The sequence below is a fragment of the Scedosporium apiospermum genome (genome assembly GCF_000732125.1).
Source record: "Scedosporium apiospermum strain IHEM 14462 chromosome Unknown SEQ_SAPIO_0099, whole genome shotgun sequence".
Classification (NCBI taxonomy): domain Eukaryota; kingdom Fungi; phylum Ascomycota; class Sordariomycetes; order Microascales; family Microascaceae; genus Scedosporium; species Scedosporium apiospermum.
Window position 1 is genome coordinate 835,851 of NW_015971800.1, and position 20,853 is coordinate 856,703.

General features: G+C 49.0%; 5 protein-coding genes across 5 annotated transcripts; 1 reads left to right on the plus strand and 4 right to left on the minus strand.

The window, feature by feature from the left end:
• Window positions 1-1,539: 1,539 nt before the first annotated feature.
• Window positions 1,540-3,202, minus strand: SAPIO_CDS5679 (uncharacterized protein; the record flags this gene model as incomplete). Its single annotated transcript, XM_016787956.1, has 6 exons — window positions 1,540-1,952; window positions 2,183-2,365; window positions 2,426-2,562; window positions 2,619-2,812; window positions 2,866-3,083; window positions 3,142-3,202. 6 exons carry the CDS (start codon window positions 3,200-3,202, stop codon window positions 1,540-1,542), a joined length of 1,206 nt encoding a protein of 401 aa, XP_016642271.1.
• Window positions 3,203-5,147: 1,945 nt separating this feature from the next.
• Window positions 5,148-5,977, minus strand: SAPIO_CDS5680 (uncharacterized protein; the record flags this gene model as incomplete). Its single annotated transcript, XM_016787957.1, has 3 exons — window positions 5,148-5,222; window positions 5,325-5,604; window positions 5,682-5,977. 3 exons carry the CDS (start codon window positions 5,975-5,977, stop codon window positions 5,148-5,150), a joined length of 651 nt encoding a protein of 216 aa, XP_016642272.1.
• A 5,495-nt stretch (window positions 5,978-11,472) lies between these two features.
• On the minus strand, window positions 11,473-12,819 carry SAPIO_CDS5681 (Uncharacterized protein; the record flags this gene model as incomplete). The annotated part of the gene is made up of 2 exons (XM_016787958.1): window positions 11,473-12,327; window positions 12,412-12,819. 2 exons carry the CDS (start codon window positions 12,817-12,819, stop codon window positions 11,473-11,475), a joined length of 1,263 nt encoding a protein of 420 aa, XP_016642273.1.
• Window positions 12,820-14,020: 1,201 nt separating this feature from the next.
• Window positions 14,021-15,471, minus strand: SAPIO_CDS5682 (uncharacterized protein; the record flags this gene model as incomplete). The annotated part of the gene is made up of 2 exons (XM_016787959.1): window positions 14,021-14,028; window positions 14,091-15,471. The coding sequence occupies 2 exons, from the start codon at window positions 15,469-15,471 to the stop codon at window positions 14,021-14,023; spliced, it is 1,389 nt and encodes a 462-aa protein (XP_016642274.1).
• Window positions 15,472-17,880: 2,409 nt separating this feature from the next.
• On the plus strand, window positions 17,881-20,630 carry SAPIO_CDS5683 (uncharacterized protein; the record flags this gene model as incomplete). Its single annotated transcript, XM_016787960.1, has 4 exons — window positions 17,881-19,902; window positions 19,977-20,220; window positions 20,291-20,347; window positions 20,407-20,630. The coding sequence occupies 4 exons, from the start codon at window positions 17,881-17,883 to the stop codon at window positions 20,628-20,630; spliced, it is 2,547 nt and encodes an 848-aa protein (XP_016642275.1).
• Between the last annotated feature and the right edge of the window lie 223 nt (window positions 20,631-20,853).

The window sequence follows — 20,853 nt, forward strand, 5'->3', positions numbered from 1 at the left end:
GTCTTCCGAAACTCCACGTCGTAGAATTCGGACAATATCTTCGCGCTTGCTTCCTCGCAGCAGGGGAGCTGCTCACAACGATCCTGGTTCTATCATCGTGAGTAGCTCGATGCCAAAATCGTCTAGATACGGCGATAAAACCTACACATCAACATTGTCCCCAGAGCTGGGCTTTCAGCGTGGTTGGCGTCCGCTGTGGGGATTTGGGCCAATTTTTGACAGAGATCTGTTAGTTGCCTCCAGAGGCACTGGATTAAGGTACTCCTACCATCTAGCTACCTGGCCGAATGAATGCGGCGGAACCCATTGATGTCAACGGTTTCAAGTTAAACACTTAGGACCTCCCTTCTTGTCATACTAACTATCTGTGGAGTAATATGAACCGGTGAACCCTCTCTTAGGGGTCAGCAGTGGGCTAGGAGTATTGAAGAAAGCTAATTACATTTGATTACCGTCCCTTTGCCTTTTCCTCCTCCCGAGAAAGCCCACTAGACAAGTTTCATGGCCTTCAGTACTTTAGTCTAAGACTACAGACTAGAATGCTGCCCGAATCTTGCCCTCGCCCATTTCCTTCTTCGTGAGAGGGCCGGTGCTGCTGCTGCTTTAACCTGTGCAGTGGGTGTGCGGTGGGTGTGCGGTAGGTGTGTGGTGGGTGTGCTTGGCCTGCTGGCTGTGGCAGTGTTGGGAGCCTCAATCTGCCACCCCGGTTAAAGTTGCCGCAATGCCAAAAATGGCCCAAACTTGCTGGGGTTAGTTTCTAGACCCCATGTACAATATATATGGTTTCTACTTCCTCTGTCTTTGTTGCTGTGAAATTAATTTACGGTTGCTAGTGCTCATTATCTAGGAGTCGTTTTAGAATCTAACTGCCTTAATTCTTTCTCAATAGAGGACATGGGACATCAAGACACTGTAAAGATAAACTTTATGCTTAATAGAGCTCAAATGATTGTAGAAGCAAGATAAGCTAGGCAAGTAGATAACTTACAGGTATTGCTTTTCCAGTGTTGGAGGCCCTTTAAATTCCCCCCTTAATAGGCTTGAATCGCCTTGTGGTAATTGCATAGCAAACTGACGCGGCTAATAGAGCTGTGGTTCCACCTCGTGCGTTTGAGCTCTCAAGAGACATGGCAACGAGATGGGGTTGCAGTTGGTCCTGTATGAAATATCCCGGGAGCTATAGTAGACATAGCTAGTGACTACTACTTACAATGGCTCGTTTAGACAAACATCCTCTGCGTATTCCTATCGGCAGCAAGTCGGCGTCTTGACTGCCGATTCTCAAGAACTCAACCATTCATAGGAAGATGCCTTCAAGACTAAACGTTTATTGATCGACAACGACTCCTCCCATGTCCGGCTCGCCCGGCGGTTGTCCTGTTCGAGTTCTCTAATAACATTGTGTCATTTTTGGAACTTTTTGGTTCTTTCAAGAGCGTCGCTCTTGAATCATATATTTTTCCACAGAATGAAGCGTGCTATTCGTGATGTCCGTCCCAGATTCCCTTGCTCCGGCCGCATCCTGCACCAGGCAAACCCCTAATCTAATATAGCCCTGAGTACCTGGATCTGCTCCAGCACGCTTGATCGACTGGTACCGCCTTTAGACGTTTTCGCCTCGACACTTGTTTCATATTCGAATGCCTCCGCAATGTCTGCTGTGAACCGAGAATCAATAGCTTCCAGTTGCTCAAGGGTCAGCTTGTCCATCGGAACTTCCAGCTTTTCAGACTGCGCAACGACGCGTCCAGCGATGTGGTGAGCCTCTCTGAACGGACATCCCTTCCTCACCAACCACTCTGCGACATCAGTGGCTAGCATCGTTTTGTCCAGAGCAGCCTCCATCCGCTCTGGCCGCACCTTCAAGGTAGCAATGACCCCATTGGCTATGCCTAGACTATCCGACACAGTCTGAACCGAATCCAGCATAGGCCCCCACCCTTCCTGGAGATCTTTATTATAGCAAGATGGCAACGATTTCACAGTCTCCAAGTGAATAGTTAGTAGCTACTTTCAATACACTCCCGGTCACCCTCAAAGCCAAGGCAACTGGCTCAGATGTTAATATGAGGACTCACCATCATCATCCCAGCCATTTGACCGAAAGCACGCCCTGACTTGCCGCGCAAAAGCTCTAACGAGTCCCCGTTGAATTTGTTCGGCATTAAAGAGCTCCCTGTACAATAGGCGTCGGCCAGCCGCACGAAACCGAACTCAGATGTCGAATATATGATGAGGTCCTCAGCCCACCTGCTGACGTGGTTGGTGAAAATCGAATTCCAGACCAGGAAGTCGAGTAGGAAATCGCGGTCGGCCGAAGTATTCATGGAGTTCAAGGTTATTCCACTAAAACCAAGCTCCTCAGCTATCATGTTTCGATCGATTCGAAATGGATTGCCGGCCAAAGCGCCACAACCAAGTGGACTTAGATTGACCCTTTCGAAAACTTGGCGCAACCGCTCGAGATCCTGCTTGAACGCAGCGGCATGTGACATCAGCCATTGGGCCCATCGCACGGGCTGCGCGCGTTGGAGGTGGGTGTATCCAGGCATGATGTAGTCGCTGAGGTTGTCGGTCAGCAGGGGGCCGCTTTTGGCCAGAGGTGGGGCTAGGCTTACATTTCAGACTCGGCACGTGTGAGTAGGGTTATGAGGAATGCAACGAGTTGGCTGTCGATTTCGCGGATCCGATCGCGTAGCCACATGCGCATATCACAGACAACTTGCTCGTTGCGGCTGCGGCCTGTGTGCAGCTTACCCGCGATGTCCTTGCCGATGACCTCTCCTAAGCGACGTTCGTTTGCTGTATGAATCTGGGCCTTTGTGTTAGCCTCGAGAAGTTGAGTAGAATTGGGTGGCCTCTCACATCTTCGTCATTCGGCATGATAGCGAAAGTTCCCTGCTTCCATTCTTCCATCACTTGGAGCAAACCACGCTCAATCGCCTGAAATTCGTCTTCGCTGATGATGCCAGCCTTTGAGTTGGCCCTGGCAAAAGCAATCGATCCAAGGATATCTTCTTTGTAAAGAGCCTTGTCGTACTGGATGGAGGCATTGTACTTAAGCATGAGAGGATCAATCGCACCTGCGCACCGTGAGGTCAGTATACTGCATCCGAAGCTTGTTTCCCGAGACATTCGAACCTGTGAACCTGCCCCCCCAGAGCATGCCAGCTGCCGGGGCGTCCGCCTTTTTCTCGGCCATGTTGAAATAAGTGGCGTTCGTTGCGTTCGTTGCGTTTTCAAGGCCGATGAAATCAATGGGATCGATGAGACCAAGGGAGCATATGGTGCGTAATTGTACCAATTGGCGTTCGAGATCAAGGGCGTGAGTAATCAAGGTCGAAAAGTTTGTTGAGGAATGAAAGGTGGTCTATCAGTTGAGGGCAGCTACAGGAAAAGTTTGTGGAGCTGATACTGGTGTCGCGTGTCACGTGAGGACCCCGCCTACTATTTCTTAGTACAGGAATGAGACCGCCGTCGCCAGCGCCGGAACGTCCCCAAAGAGCTGTCGGAATTTATTATTATTATATAAGCAAAAACCGAGAGGAATTACGGCCTCACCCACCCAGCCCACCCAAGATTGCCGGAATTTATTAGAAGCAAAGGCCTCACTAATTGACTCAGGCTTCATTAAATTCATCATATACCAGATTTGCTAGATAAGCATAAATTTACTTCTCTAAGACCTATATCTAGGTTTTAGAAAGATAAAAGAGGAATTATTAACGTCATTTCCTACAAAATTAAGCGAGAGTCTTAAGTATACACCTTATAACAGCGGTTTGTTTTCCAATCTGACTTTTGGCTGCAGCCTAAGGCCAAACGACAGCAAAACTCGGATCCCTCGCGGACCTAGCCAAACCAGCTCACGGCTAGTTATTTTAGCAAAAGACCTCTGTGGCTTCCCAGAGGTTGTCAAGGTTTCGCGATAGAGACCTCATCTATTGGGCTAAGCAAACCATGTTCGTGGGGCACCCGGTGGCCACCCTGTGCCCGTCCTGCTTAGCGGCGGTTTAGCGCCTGTTAAGGCGGCGAGAGTCCTGCCGCTCCCGAGGGCAAGATTCGGGAAGCATTACAGTCCTATCACATCTTTGGCTCCCCTGCGACGTGCTGGGGACTGGGACAGCTCCATGCTCGGATCCCAAACGACTAGTTTCCGTGGTTCATACGCTCTGGGTCGTGCCGACGGTGACATGCCTTATGAGGTAGCGTAAATCTATATTAATCTGCGGTCGAGAGAGAGGATTTGATAAATTCCAGAGAACCCCAGAAACAACCTATCCTCGAGATCCCTTCAACCACAGCGCAGGATTTCGATGAACATCCATGTCCCTTAACGGCTTTAGGACGGACACTGTTGCTCTGAATCACAAAAGCACCGGAAATGAGAGACGAGGGACTTCTTCGCTGTGTTTCTTCCTGTTCGTCACCGGCTCGGATGCCTCGCACATGAATCTTCCATGCTTTCACGCCAGCCAGAGGATGACCGTTAGCGACGAAGCTTCCATGTGTCCAAGTACCTATCGGGTTTCACGAGGTAGCTTGCTTTCCTGGTTATCCTTTCCAATTGCAGAGTCGATCCCCCGGGGAACCATGAAGGTTGAGTGATAATTAGATCAAACACGCGAAGTTGATTGGAAGTAATGGTATTGCCCCGTCTCCATCGGAGATAAGGCGTGGAAACCCAAACTGACACCAAGATAATTTACTTGAGAAGGTAGCTTTCTTTATGTGTGTCCGGATCTAGTCCAATGTCATAGGCGAGGAGATCTTATGGGATATAAAGTGTTATATAATCAATGCATATGCATGCCTGACCGAGGCCAGGCTAAAACTATGTACAAAAAGGCAAGTATAATACCTTCATAAGCGAATGGATGAAGAATCAGAGTCAATATATACCGAGAAGAAATGCGAGTAATAAACGAAAACAAGCCCGATGCCTTCCTCCAAAGAATCCCTCCTCTTTGCTCCAGATATGTTGATGATGATGTCAATCCAGACTAGTATTCCCACAAAAAAAAAGTCTCCAACAACTGAGGAATTCAGCAGATCCCTCGAGTTAATCTCACCTGGCATCTCTCAGAAGTGTCGGCCAAGCCTTCTTCTTAGAGAGCAGGTGACTTCTACCCATCAAATAAATGCCTCTATCCCCGGAAGTTGGGGCAAGGCCTCCAAGCGAGACGGAACTGAATGGTGAGTTTTCCGGAGACATGATCGACCTGTTTCCCAGTTTTAGCACGACCACCCCACCTACTCTTCACTTCCTGGAGCCAAGCCCGGCAGTCGGCGCTGGGGCAACCGGATTTCTGGAAGGGACATACTGCAATGAGGGCACTCTCGCTCGTGGGGCTGATGGAGCACTGAGTGTTCAAGTTGAGGATGGCCGTGCTGCCGTCGCACGGAGACCACGAGAAAATGCCCGGGTCGGCGTGGAGGTCAAAGTCGCCGCTGTAGTGGCCATCGAGGCCAAGGTCGAAGTCGACCTTGTCAATGCCGCCAGAGGAGGTCTGGCCGGTGAAAGAGAAGGTGTTCTTGCAGGTCCCGTGGGCACCGGCAGGGATCTCGGCGTAGCCGATCATGTCGGTGGCCATGATAGAAAATCTGTTCCAGTGTTAGAAGGCAAAACGAGGAGAAAAAGAGAGCATCTAGTCTCGACTATAAAACGGGGCAAGACGTACTGGAAGCCGCGGTCAAACTCAAGATTCAAGGTAAGCTTGCAGTTCTTTCGCCAGTCGGAGGCCCTAGTGCCGGGACCAGTGAGGACCTCGTAGGCCGAGAAGGTGGCCTCGAAGAGCTCGCCGGTGGCGTCAACCTGGACATCGGCGGTACCAGCAGGGCAGCCGGTCCCGAGGAGAGAGACACCGTTGATCTTGATGCTGGAGGGGCCTTCAGAGACCTGAGGTGCGTTAAGCTGGGCCTTGGGGGCGGCAGCAGCAACGCCGAGGAAGAGAGCGAGGGCAGTTTTGTAATGCATGATGAGGGTTGGAGTTTCAGAGAATCAGGCTGTGTATTTAGAGTGTGTTGGAAATATGGGTGGATGACTGGGGATACTGTTCTGGTGCTTGATGATGATACCGAAAAGAGAAAACAAGAAGACCGGGATCGAGGGAGAGAACACCCCTCTTTATAGGAGTTCGTGGGGAACGAGAAGAGGGTTATCTTCCGAACGATCCTGGTACGACTGATCCTGTTTACCGAGTTAGTTTTCTCTCCGATCTATTCTTAGAAAGGATGCAATGTCAAATTTTCATTATCCTCTTGAATGAGGGGAAGAATATGCTCTGTGCCTGACTTCCACCCACCCACCATTCATGAAATCCCCGGCTCATACGATGTAGTAGAGGGTATAGGTGGACTAGTGGAGAAGCGGAGAAGACATGAAGCCCAGAACGGAAATTCCACAGCGAGATTCAATATATGTCCCATCTATCATGAGCATAGCATGAAGTCTTGTAGTGGTTCCTGTGGAACACTCCTTCGGGATACAAGAGAAATGCGTGCACGTAGTAGGTCAGGCTGTCGGACCCACCCACACGGCTCGTGCTGTTGAGCGGGGAGTATAGATGGTCTGTCTATGGCGGGAGTTAAGCATGGGTGAAGAAAAGGGAGGGGAGGACGAGGCACGACACTCACCAGTGAAGTCAAGGGTGCATACACAAAGGACTCTTGGGGGATAACGGTGTTCACAACCCACGCGGGAAGTAACCCAATGTGCGGAGGAACTGGCTTCGTAGAGAATTGTAATCCACCACCTCACACGTGGTGTACTCGGTCATGAAAAATGTGACTGCGAATGCAGGGGAACAGGTGGGTGACGAAAGAATTGGCCCGCTGCACCGTGACTGGAGGATTTCCGTCCAATGTTATTGCATTGATGGTATTTGTTGGTGTTGCTTGGCAGTCCTAGCCGAACGAAGGGAGACATGGCGAGGGCGTTCTAGAAATCCGAGCCGTCGATCACCCGACAGGCGATTCCGATTGACCAATAAGCCCTTAGGATCTCAATCTAAGCTGCGATGACGTTCTCGACGTAAGCCGCACGTTTATCCATATTGCACCGTCCAGGTTATCCACGGCTCTCGGTCTTTGACTAATTTACGGGGACACATGGGCAATTGAGGAAATTTGGAGATGACTGTGATAAATTTCAAATAATTCCGCTCCATAAAGGTACCTGATTAAACGGCCTGATGAGAGAATATCTCTCACTTGCGGGTTATGATCAAGTGAAGAAGGGCAAAGTGTGTGGCATAATATCTCGTGCGCAACAAAAGACAAATGGGTGGTGAGTGACGACCCGGGCTTAATTAGATTTTGCAGGCCGCACGCGTACCATAAATTCCTTATGGATTGCCTCTGGCCTGCCGGGAAAGGCAAGGTACGGTCTTGGGGGCCAGAAGGAGACTACATCAAGTAACCCCTCTCCTGGACTTCCCGCTGTTGCCCCTGGCGGGTAGGAGGGCATGATAATCTAGAGCATCGAGGCGTAAAAATGAGGGGGTTGAGAAGGATTCCAGCCGTGCCCGGATATGGGTTGCTCTCCTCGGACAATTTGAGAGGGTCTCTGGATTAGGAAGGTGGATTATCGCACTTCTAATAATAGTAGATGTTGACACCCACAAGATTAGGACAAAGGGTAGGACAAACTAATCTGCCAAGCATTAGTAAAAACGAAATGGTGGACTGATCAGGTGGCCCGGCTGGGGACAGATTAGAATGCAACCCACAATCGCTTCGATTAAGTAGGGCTGAGATGAGTTGTGGCAAGACATAATAACAACGGCTGCAGCATGCAATGCAGGTACCCCGCAAGAAGAGCTTGGAAATCTGAGGCCCTGTGAGTAGGCTACGGAGCAAAAGACCAGGCCGGAATCTCTCCTCGGCCAAGCCGGAGACTTTCATGGTCTCGTTACACAAACAACAATGTGCGATATTCATCTCGACCCGTGTTTGTCCACAGCCCATCTGACTGGGTTTGGCTTGGGCCACTTCTGGGCCTTCCATCTGATATATCCGGGTTTGTTTTCAGAGCGGGGGCTGCTATTATTATCCGACATTGGCCTAATCAACCATATCCAGCAACACGGAGGGACGTCAGGAGTGGAGGACCAATTGGATCGTGAAGCGAGCAGACGTCGTCTATTGTGGAGCAATGTTGCATCGGAACATTCCGACATAAGCAGCTGCAACCAAGTGGCATTTCCCATCTTTTTAGAGAGATCTGTGTCTTCAAGATCTTACCTGGATGTTTTTTTCACAGTTGAAGATCAAATCGGGGAAAGCACATTGAAAGTTACGAGAAAGAATAGAAACTACAGTTAAGCCAAAAGCGAGTTAACAGATTCATCAAGTATTGCCAATCAAACTCTAAGTGGCTAGCTATAATAAACCCTGGATCGAAGTGGGCATTGTATACTTCGTATTACTCTGCCGATTGGGCTTGCAAGTAATGATGCGTCTGAATTTTGGAAAATCGGGCGGAAAACATCAAATACCATATGCTTGGAGGACTCCCCCCTCTTGTTAGGGTCAAGTGCAATCCCTCGTGGCTGGTCAATTTTGGCGTCGGTACCGAGGTATTGCGGCCTGACTTGGTCTTCCATCTTCGTGGACCTGCAGAACCTTGACAATATTATTCACTCCACTTTAAATTTGACGAGGGGCTGAATAAAGCTACTGTGGTATTGGTTGTCATTCGAATGGTATCTGGCTCATTATATACGAGCGCATACGACGCTCTATATTCTCAGGCGAGTATGATTCCTCGCTTGGGGTAGATATTCGTAGATATAACGGCAAAATATCTCTGAGCGGCACAGAAGTCCACCGCAGTTCTCCGGTCAGTCAGGCGCTACATAATACACTATTCCTTCTGTTGACCGGCATACATCCTCCGACGGCCAAGACTTTTGTGTTACTGTTGCTGGATGATTGACATAAGACGAAGTATAGATAGAAGAAATTTAGATGTGCGGATGACAACATAAATCACTAGGTACATATCATGGGGATGGGGGAGTCGGGGAGGCGGTAAACCCTTCATGTAAGGGGCCCGAATTGGGACGGCAGATAGGTGCTAAGCGAGCACGTATGCTGCTCTTTCAGCGTATGGTGTTCCCAGGGGTGGGGTGGATTAGGATCGTTTTACCTGTCCTTTCCTGTGCGCTCCCCAAGCTCGTAAGCTCATAAACAGTGGCCAGTTGTTCAACTTTATTGCAGCAATGGGTCAGATGCCGCTCGGCCTGCTTTCTCTGCGGTTATCGGCTCCCGGCTCAGTGACGATAAATCACAGTTATCTATCATCCTATAATCAACAGACGTAATCAAAGGCCCATAAACACATACCCAGATCCTCGCCACTAGCCACTAGCCACCGGCCCCAATCCTATGTTAACAAGCCAGGGTTGTAAAGTGCACGAACTGATGCGTCAATACTGAGCGGAAGTGGACGTGAACGGCCCATCTTTACTGCCCTGCGTGCAGCATCTGCAGAGCCGTCCTAGAGAGGAAGGTGAAAATATCACGGGGTATAGACGGAAATAGAAAGTAGTGTTTTAAGAACCTGGAATTACAGATATTCCAAAGTGGCGCGGATGTAGGGAAAACTAAATATAGAAATATTCCGTTCGTCAAATACCCAGGCCCCATCACAGTCATTGCACTTGCCATGTGCACGCGAGTACATGTCAACCTAATCGAAACTCATCTTCTTCGCGCGTTGGCGCCGGCATTTCTTCTTCATATCTTAAATTACGACCAAACGAACAAAACCCATTGGTGAAGTTTACACTTCGCCTGAAGACTGTAGTGCTATATTGAATGTTGAGAAAGTAAGAAATTCGAGAAGAATTTGATTTTATTAGTATTGATATGAAGGTATTTTTGCGTTGGCGAAAGTGACTGGATATTGAGTGAGATCTTTAGATACCGATCAGAGGGAAACAAGAGACGTTCTCGAGATTGAAGAAGAGGCTAATATTGGTTGATCCACATTGCAAGAAGGGAATGTGATGGAGATCGTGGTGATTATCGAGGCAAATTGTGAACTCTCCTCTTTCACTCTTTGATTGATTTATCTCCATCCGCAGTGCCGGTAAATTGATTGAGGCTTTGTAGCTCTCCTCCCCTCGCCAGCTCCAAACTGCCTTAGGGAAGGCTAAACAGAATCTTGTTTATGTCGTTCCGCTTCGCTTTTTCCAGGATTTTTTTTTTTTTTTTTTTTTTTTTTTTTTTTGGTGTAAGTTGTCGCGGATACTTTCCGTCCACAATCACGATCGATCGAAGATCGTGGGAAGCGCTTCTGCTGCCTCTTTATCGCTCCGCTGCATGGGAAATGGTAGTCTACAGGGCTTATCCATAAACAGAGCCTATTCCCGGTCGACTGCCACGATGTTAATGTCCTTACTGCCTGATCCCCCGAAGAAAGCCATATCTCAGCTCGGAGAATTAGGTGATCGTTCACAACTTTCGCTTTTTTTTATAAGTTTACTCCATGGCCTCTTCCAGCTCAGAGTGTTATAAGTGGTTACCGAATCCAGTATCGTGCTAGGGTAGATTCCAAAGCCGTGCCGTGCCGATCTTAGGATAGCAGAGACCGTGCTGAATGAGATAATAATCCATGACAGTCTATTGGGCCGTTCTTCGCATGCCCTGTGCAAATTTTCCAACCCTGGGAAATATCAGTGGTTAGAGCTCCCCTTGCAATCCGCGATACTCGATCGAGGGAGTATTGGAAGATGAAAGATTCGACGCGCCGAGCAGAGGATGTGAGTTTCAAGGATCCCGTGTCTTTCAAGGCGCTGAAGCCGATTGAAGCGCTGCTCTCGGCCAGATAGCCTTAGAACTTTCTTGCCGAGTATACGAAGACTGGTCTAGCTGGTTAGGGCCAATGAGGGACGGGATACCGGGTCGAGATCGTGGATGATAAGATGCATCAGCTCAACCGGGAAAGTTTCAAGGACAGAGAGAGATCGTCCCGCCGTCTGGTTGATTGTTCCAGGCTAGGAGCCTCCACCTCGTCCTGCTCCTCTGAGCGAGAAGTTGCTGAACAGAGTTGTCGGTGGAACCATTTCGGGCCAGAGCAAAACTAATCAGGAAAAAGATCCGAGGAGGACTTTGAGATAGATCAACCCCAGGTTTCTCGAATCTCCTCCTCGGTGCCTTCTTGTTTCCGTATTCAATGGTAGATATTGAAGTAGCCCAGCCGCATTCTGAGGCCCAACTTCTCCACATGTGCCGGTGACATTAACAACTGTCCACAAGGATTTGAAAACCCGATGACTCTGAAATAACTTCATAATGTGACAAGAGGAAAATATCCCAAAGGTCTGTGGAAGAATGCTACGGCGTCTCTAGTACCCATTTATTGATACGTTTAGATAATTCAGGCAGGCATGTTAGGACTCTATTCGTATCAAAGCCCCGAAGTACACTAACCCATTCTATATCATAATGCCCATTCGTGCGATTCTAGTAATATTTGTGTGCGTTCCGGTCACTCTCGGGGCAATCCCGCATCTCATGTCTAGCGCCCGTCTTCCCGCAGGTCGGGCAAAACAACTCCGCCTCGCCATGCGCAAAGGCGCAAGTCGCACCCCGGATGCAGTCCTTGTTATTGCAGAGCTTGAAATTTCTTGGCTTCTTGCTCCCACTAAGCGTGAAGTATGCCTCCTCGCCCTTCGTATAGCCGTACTTGCAGTCGAGCTCGCGTCGACAGTACAATCTCCAATCACAGCGCTGGCGAGATTTCTGCTCGATATTCCTCTGGCGAGCTTTCTTCTTCTTGAAGGGGTAGTTCATGTCGGTGAAAGGGTCCTGATCACCATTCGCTTCGGGTTCAGCCTGGTTTTTATCCTCTGGGAGTTCGCCTCCGGGTAGCTCCCCAAAACTATTAGAGGTCTCTACCACAATTTCAGCATCTTGGGCCCTGCGCTGATTATACTCCAGCCACGTGAGAACGCGCAGCTCATGTTTTTCTGAGAGGCAGGTATATGCCGCCGTGAATATCCTCTCTTTATCCGTGAACGACATCCCGGAGAAGGCTGGTATGATGGCCAGAGCTCTCCAGTCCGCATTGTCGTCTCTGGGAATGACGTACCGGTAGACGGGAATTGTTAGGCTCTCGACGAACTTATTGATCTCGTTTGCGAGAGCGTCTAGCACAACTACGCTGTGTGGATCGATGGCACTCCGGTCGATGCGGAAACTAGTTTCGCGGAAGCCGATCTCGTTCAGGTAATTATCGAGATAATGCACCGTGACGCGGTCTTCCTCCTTTGCCTTGTAAATATGGGCCAGAGCATCCCTCCACGACCAAACATGTACCTAGTACTGGTACTTTTACGAGATCTTGAGCACAGCCCTATGCAGGTTCCGATCACCCGAGACAATGATGAAGACGCTAGGGACGCAGGCAGGGTAGTCCTCCCTCGCCTCGTCCACGGAATCGGCAATCACCTCGGCATCGACCTCCTTCTCACGCCCCGTCCATGAGCTCCGCGCAAAGGTGCTCACCTGCACATTGCGGGACTCGATAGCCTTCCAGACGGTGTCGGCGGGCGGAGGCGTTGACCCATACAGCCTCACCTCCACGGTGTAGTCCCTCTCCTCCCGTCGCAGCCCTGACTGTTCCGTCAGGATCGTCTTGAGGCGGCCGACGTCGAAGCGCCACACAGGATCCCATGAGGTTTGTAGGCGCTCTCTTTTGGCGTATGCCTTCTGACCCTCGATCCATAGGTTTGAGTTGTCGATATAAATGCGGATCTTACCGTACTCCCGGCTCACTGAGTTGGTGCCCTTCGCGATTTTGGCCGACATGTTTCGATATGGTTTCTTTCCAGTTTCCTTCCCCTCCTTTTCTTTTAAGCGGGGTTTCAGCGTTTGGCGCAAAGTGTGAGGGAGTGTTGATGGAGATGCGAGAGAGCTGATACTAGAACACTCGCCGTTACCCCGCAGTGTAGTTGATTGAAAATTTCTATAAATCAACATGGGAAGATTTCAAACCCAAGTCGCGGACTTCATCCCACCACGTCCGAGGACTTTCTCCCTCAACTGGCGGGTTCAATACAGGTGAGGTTACCAGCATAGTCGTCTGTGCCCTAGCAAGATGGGCGCTCATTGGCCCATAATTACCGTCGGTCGTATCCTTGTGTCTCAACGTGGTGCTTATCGTATCGCAACGCAAGTCTCCCCGCGTTGTTATCACTCAAGTTCAAAGGCGATACAACAAATTAGGTAGCAGCTGGGGAAACGGGGAATTTCTGGCGATCCGCAAAGCAAGTCAACTCTACACTAGTTTTAGGGCGCATCATCTGGGATGTGAAGGAACAAGGGGAAGACGCAATAAGCCGCAGATTCGAAGCCGGGTGACCAGGATTTATTTGGGATACGGACTTGAATAAGTATTCAGAGCCCCTGAGGGTGAGGATGTCGTAAACATAAAGATTGTTCTTGACGACAATTAGTTGAAAGAGAAGCGCCAGCTAGCGGGCTTTCGTCGCCAGCGTACAAGACAGAGATGGAGCCAGTGTCCGATGGATCGAACGACCCCAAACAGTCATCCGGCCCACCAGAGTGAACTATAAGTAACCCATCTTATCGGGCCCGGCCCTGCCAACCTCGAGGCGGGTGATGTCCTATGTCCTGAAGTGAGCCCGTCATCAGAAGAAGAAAAGAACCTCGAACTTCTCTCTACCTCCTCGCTCGTCTCAAGTAACGCGAGAACAATCGCCACTGATGGTTTCTTCGTGACTCTAACCGTGCCTGCTGTTCCTTCCGAACCTCGGGAAAAAATATCTGAAGAACTTGTGCTGGGCCATTGCGCACGTAGTGCACCTGGCTGTCGCCGTAAAGCACAGAACAGGTTAAATCTCGTTCCACACGAACCTTGCTTCCGGACATCCGCGACATAGCCTCTTTCTTAGAGCACTCTATTTTCCCATTGGCCATCTCTTTCAAGAACAATGATATACGATAGTACGCGTACTTCTTCAATACAAAATATAGATCAGCCCGACCCCTACCGCCCTGTAGTTGGTCCACTTTGAAAAGACCGAAAGTCTTGTCCTCTCTCACATTCCTAGACTTACGGAACAGTTTCCAGCCATCGTCACCGCACGGAAGAGAAAGCCAAAAAGCATAGGAAAAGGGTGCCAGCCACTCTCCCGGGGACAAGCCTCCGTAGATGAGAAATTCGTCATGCTCGTCGTCGTCATCACCGGTTACAAAAAGCATTCGAGTAGGGGGTACAGCGCATGTTTTGTTAGCACTGACCGTGAGGGCGGGCCGTTTTGGCTCTCGCGATCGAACCCAGGATCCCGCCGTTGTCCGAATTACAGGGATATAAAGCTGGTGTGAATCCAAGGCGCCAGACGTACACTGGAGAGCGGCAAAAAACCGCGACCGGTCACCTTGAATGGGGATGAGATGGAGCCGGATTGACAGACCGATATTCGTCATCGAAAACGGCATAAGCCGGCCAGCGTCGGTGGTCTCAACATCGTGTGAACGGAAAAAGTTAACAGGATCCGGAGCCAGGATTGTCCTATCATCCGGTGCCGGAGGGGGCAGTAACAAGGCTGTCGAATCAACAGACATGCTCTTCAACCTTGTAAAGGGATATCGAATTTCGTTCCTGCTGCTGTAACTTTGCTGCTCCATTTCGTAGTCCACTAGACGCTCTCCGCCCTTGTCGAACCACCAGCACCATGAAGGCAACCTCTCCCAAGCGAGGATACTTTGGTCGGGTGAAACCTTGATGATCTCTTCTTGGAGTCTGAGGAACGCTCGATCTCCTTCTCCGTATAGCAGTGGCATTGATATACCAAAAGTACCGAGAAGGCAGTAGGCGATATCTTCTGGTTTCGTCGTAACGCGATCTGAGGCCCACGACATCTTCTGGGCGACGCTAACACTACTCAGACTGCGGTAGCCGTCTAGAATTATTTCGCTAATCCCCGTGATTTTAGAAATGGCCCGCGATAGGCTCCTTCTCGATCCAAGCTCTGTCCAGTCAGAGGAAAAGAAAACCACGTCGTTTGGTGCCAAGAGTTCCTGCAACGTCCACCCACGGGTAAACCATTTGCTCTTCTCAAATGTCAACGGGATACTCAAGGTTTCCTCCCTTTGGACGTCGAAAAGATAGGCATAACACTTCTTCGCGTTACGGTACCACCGAAACATGGAGTTGATTGCCTCGGATAGCTCGGTGCTGTTCCACTTGTTGATACAGCAGGTATCAATCCAAACCCAGTCAATTTTATCTTTCACTGCCTGTTCGCGAGTCGACCTGATTTTCAGGAAGCCTTTCTTAAAGGCCCGGATCTTTTGATCTTGCCAGTCCTGATAGTCCTGATAGCTGACCTCACCAGCTTCCCAGGTATGAGACAAGATCGCATACTCTGGGATGTATTTAACCTCCTCGTTAGGAAATTCGACGATCTCGCCTGTCCTGGCATGTATGAGCCTCATCCTTACAGACTCGTAGAAGACCGTTCGTCGATAGCTGTCCTGTAAAGCTGTCTCAATTAGGCCTTAAAATTCGCGGGCACTGAATCAGACTAGTTAGGTATTAGTGGGAACTACCTGTAGATCGCGGGTGGAAGTTTAGATAAGTTTTTTTGAGGAGAAACTGGATTGTTGGATTGACGAGGAAGCGGGGTCCCATGAGAGAACGTCGCCTTTTCCACCGCTGTCACTTTTTTCCCTATTATAATATAAATATATATATTAATTAAAATTTAATTATATTAAATTAAAATTAATATAATAATATTTTAACTTAATTTTAATATTTATTAATTTTTATAATTTTACATTTTATTATATTTTATATTTTAAATATAATTTTTATTATATAATAATTTATTTAAATATAATTTTTTAATTAAATTATTATTTTAATAAATTATATTTAATTTTAAAATATTATATATTTAATAAATAAAATATTTAAAATATTAAAATATAAAAATTATTATTATAAAATATTTATAAAAAATTAAAAATAAACTTTATAATTATTTAAAAAAAATAATATAGATATACTAAGCTACGCCACGGTGTCACGGCCTGGCCGCAATTTGGGCTGCAGAAAGCGGTAAGGCGTGTCGCGGGCCAACCTTTTTAAAGGCCCCGGAAGGCGGTGACGCCCGGCAAAAGCAAAAGTAAGGGCAGCCGCATACAGCCGGTGACATATAGCACGAGCAATCGAAGGGATAAGGTGGATGCGGTTCGATCAGTTCGACTAGGCAGGATGATCGAAGTGGCAAGCCTTCGATCGCCAAGAAGAGTTGGAAGGAACCATGTCTATATAAGCTACGAAGTCTACCACGTATCTAGTTTGTCCTTCCAGACTCTTCAGTAGTCAATTCAAGTAACAGTTACACCCTACACTTGAATACGCACACCATGACGATACTGCTTGACTGCCTCACTTATATATTAAACAGGCACCCACGGCGCTAGCTCTACGAACTCTAGCGTGTCCTTGTGTTAGGATCGTAACACACAGCAGAAGCCCGGTCTAGCGCGCGGGCGGCCATTCAACGCACTAAGAATTAGTAACTAGTAGAGTTACAAAACCTCTCTGAGATCTCTCCGAGCTCTCACTCCTTTTTCCTTCTCTCTCTATCGAATTCTTCCTGTATATAGGCAGGGCTCTAGATAGCATTATCGGGAAACCACTTACGGTAGAGACTATTATATATATATTTGAGAAATACTTTAAGTATACTATAACTAAACTAAAAGCATTACTAGTATAATATGGAAATACGTGCTATTGTGTTAGTGTGCTGGGCCAAAGGCGGCGCCCGAGCCGATCACGGAAGTTGCCGGGGGCTACGAGAAAGAGCCGCAGGGCCATGAACCTCAATATCATTTTACACATATATAAGAAGAGGAAGACCCCCACGAGGGTTGATATCGGAAGACAGAGGACAGACGGAGAGGGGTGAATGAGGCAGAGGGAAACGCATTCGACTTTAGGTGATCAATCGTTTCCCTTGTCTAGAAAGATCATTTTCAGCACGGTTTATCCTATACTTTCTTCAAATACTATTCCTTTAATTTTCACTTATTCTATGCTCCCCCGATGTCTGTTAATCCTTACAATGCAGATTTCCACTGATCATCATATTGTGAGTGCTCCTGCGAGGTTATCGTGGCCTCATTACGACCACTGCACCTTTTCGACATTGAGTCACTCTCGTCTGTATGCCCATCTGTCAAGAGCGGGTTATACGCTACGACTTGTGGTTGTGTTGCCCGGCTCGATCACACTATGAGTAGAGGATATGTTGTGTGGTGTTGCGACAAGTCAATAGGTGTAAAGGCCACATAGGACGGGGGCATGTTATTCAACGCTAGCAAGCTTGGGATTCATTTCTTATTTTTCTTCCTTTCTTCAAAGGGCCAGAGGCCACAGGATCGGTTCTTCGAACTAATTATCATCATGCTCTTCTCTAGGTAAAGTCATGCAGCATCAGGCTATGAATTATTCACACTCTAGCCGAAGGGGACGAAATCTAGCCAACAGGAGGATAGCTGGGAAAGGCACGCATCTGCGCAGCCTCCGACTTCTGCAGGCCGATTTGATCCGAAGATCTTCAAATTGATGCTCCGATCCAACACAGATGCAGGGGCGACCCAACAGCGACCCACACCAACCGCCTGATTCCTGCATGGCTTGGCCAACAATCCAAACAACAGCGCGTCGTAGCCCCGCCCCTCCCGGTTCCCCAGAACTTATAGTATGGAGAAGGGAAGCATCCTGTCATAATAAAGGGCCTATCCATCGTTTCTGTGTTCCGGGTTTTTATCTCAACTTTCCAACTATCCATCTGCCTTCCCAGAACGAATTCCCACCTGTCTAACGTCATGAAGGACGGCATCGATTTCGACTTCGCCGCGCTCCCCTCCCTCATCGACCCAGGAGCCGAAGACCTCCTCAACACAATTGATTCAATTCGCGCCCTCAACATAGGCATACACTTCGACTTCCCTCAAATTGTAGTGGTAGGCGACCATGACTCAGGAAAGTCGTCCGTCCTCGAGGCTCTCACGCACATCCGTTTATCCACCGAGGGCGGCAGCAATTGCGCGCGCTTCGTAACGGAGCTTGTGCTGCGGCGCTCGAGTGTCTCCAGAATCGATGTGAATATCAATTTGGCAGAGAGAGAAGAAAAAGCAAACGAGGAAGATGAAGAGGACGAGGAAGAAGAAAAGGAGGAAGAAGAGGAAGAAGAAGAGGATGAAGGCGAGGACAGAGAGGATGGAGAGAGGGAAGTGGAGGAAGGGGAAGACGGAAAAGACTCGGAAGAATCAGAAGGCGACCCGGGCGACCACCATTCCAAGCCGTTTACCAAGAGGCCGTTCAGTCAAAGTATGTTGTCTAAGCGTATTGAGGAGGCTAAGCAGAAAGTGCAGAGAACGGACAAGTTCTCAAGGGGTGTTTTGAGGGTGGAGGTCATGGGACCTGATGTTCCCTCTCTCACGCTTGTCGAAGTTCCCGATCTCCGAGAAATAACAGCTGAGAATCATTCGAAACACCCCGAGGAAGCTGATGGTCTAGTGGAAAGCTATTTGAGGCGCAGCAATACTATCGCACTGCACGTATGTCCAGCAAACGTTGCGCACTCTTACCACGGTACCGTCGTGGACCGATTGGCCTCCAAGCTTTGCTTGACCCAAGATAGGATCCTACATATCGCCACCAAGCCCGACCTCAAAACAACATGCTTCAAACCGACAAGGAATGGTGAAACCGCCCACGTGAGCGAGCTTGAGTGGCACGTTTTGTGTAATATGGCGCATCGCGACGAGGAAGATTGCTGCTATAAGAATCGCGATGCTGTTGAAACTTCCATCCTTAACCGCAGCCCTTGGGTCGATATACCCTACGAAGACAGGGGCATCAAATGTCTCCGGAAGGAAATCAGCAAGTTGCTTCTAGAGCAGATCCATCAGGCACTGGACGATGCCATGGGCAACATCATATCTCAGTTAAACGAACGAGAGACAAGGCTAGCACGTCTCGGGAGTCCACGCACCACGGCGGCAGAGGCGCGGTCCTACTTGCTTGGCGTGTCGGCAGAATTCCAGCGCCTATGCCGCGATGCCCTTAACGGGCTGTATGGGGACAAATTTTTTAGCGGCGTCGACAGTCGATCCAACAAGCTGCGCGCTCAAGTACAGGATCTCAACTGGGCGTTTGGCATTACTCTGTCGACCAGAGGAGCGAGTCTGAGGATTGTAAACGATGCCGATCCCAGCCTCGGGGGTGAGAACGGCGGGCAAGGGCAAACATTGGATGGCGCAAAGACGTCGGCTCCGAGCCATCTCAAGCCATTACTCAGTGTTTACCAGTTCCCATTGCCAAAGCTGGTCACCTCCCAATCTTACCTCAACAAGACTCTGGCGGAGTACGGCTCCATCAATCAAGGTCGGGAGCTTCTTATCGTTGACATGTTTAAGAAGCAAGCTCAACCCTGGAAGAAGATTGCCATGTTCCACCTTCGCCTGATCATAGACACTACGCATGAGTTCATCGAGAGGCTCTTGCGTTACATCAACCACTCAAACGATGATACTGCTACTGCAATCCGACGAGCCTATATAGATCCGTTCTTCACAGAGCAAAGAAAATCTCTCTACCACAAGCTAATGGAGCTCTTGCGTCCCTACGCTGAGGGCTACAGGATGTCTCCTTCCCTAGGGTATTACGAACGGATTTCTGGAAGAGTTGACTGTCACATCCTGGAACACTTCACTACATCTCCCACAGAGGTGGGCGAATCTGATACGTCCGAGCGTATCCAAGACTCCCCAGAGCCGGAAAGTTCACAGAGTACTGAGCCCAAACCGGGCGATATCATTGACGTGATGAAGATGTACTACGAGGTACCAATCCATCCCTGTCGCTTCATTGCCATCTTCGTTGCCCTTCCGCCGGCAATTGCTAACCAGGTGGTCAGATGTCGCTCCAAACGTTTAGTGACAATATTATCCACTTAGCCATCGAGAGTTGCTTTCTACGCCCTATACCAGACCTCTTCACGCCGGCAATGGTCAGCCTCATGGATGACACCGCAGTCCTAGCCCTAGCCGGGGAGCCTGAAGAAGCTGGTTTGGAGAGGCGACGATTAAAAGAACACGCTGATGTGCTTAGGAAAGGGCTCAGGAAGTGCCGCCAGTATCGACCTCGTAGATCCGTGATGGGTTAGTGAAATTTCTATCTTCACCTCTATTCGAATCGGCGGACAAGTCGAAGTAACACAGAATACCACAGACCTTCTTTCCGGACTCGGCCACTCACCATCATCCGGCACATTACCCAAGTCCATGCGTGAGTGCCTCTGATTTTCCCATCACCGATAGCTGATCATCCTCAATTAACCTAAAAAGAAGCCCCATCTGTGATGCCCAAGGTCCAAGGCGAAACAACACCAACCATCCCGCGAACTTCGTCCTCGAGCGCCACAGGCACCACTGCCGCCGCACCAACATTCAAGTTCAATGCTTCGAATGTATACCCAATCGCTGATAAACCGTCCGAGGTGAATCTACGTGTACCGCCCCCCTGGTTTCGGTCAACCAACACGCCTGAGGCCGGCCAAGGCCTAGAATGATCTCGGTAGGCTAGCGGATTATTACAGAGAGCCTCCGCTGGCTTTTGAGTAAAACATAGCTTTGCCGTCAACAAATCACTAGCTTTTCTGAGAGGCAAACTCATATATACGTAGGAACTAGCCCTTTAAAGAATTCTTACTATTAACGGACGTCTACTTGCACTAGAAACTGTAACAACTTAAGCTGAGGAGCATTCGAAGTGGAAGAAATCATTTGTAACTG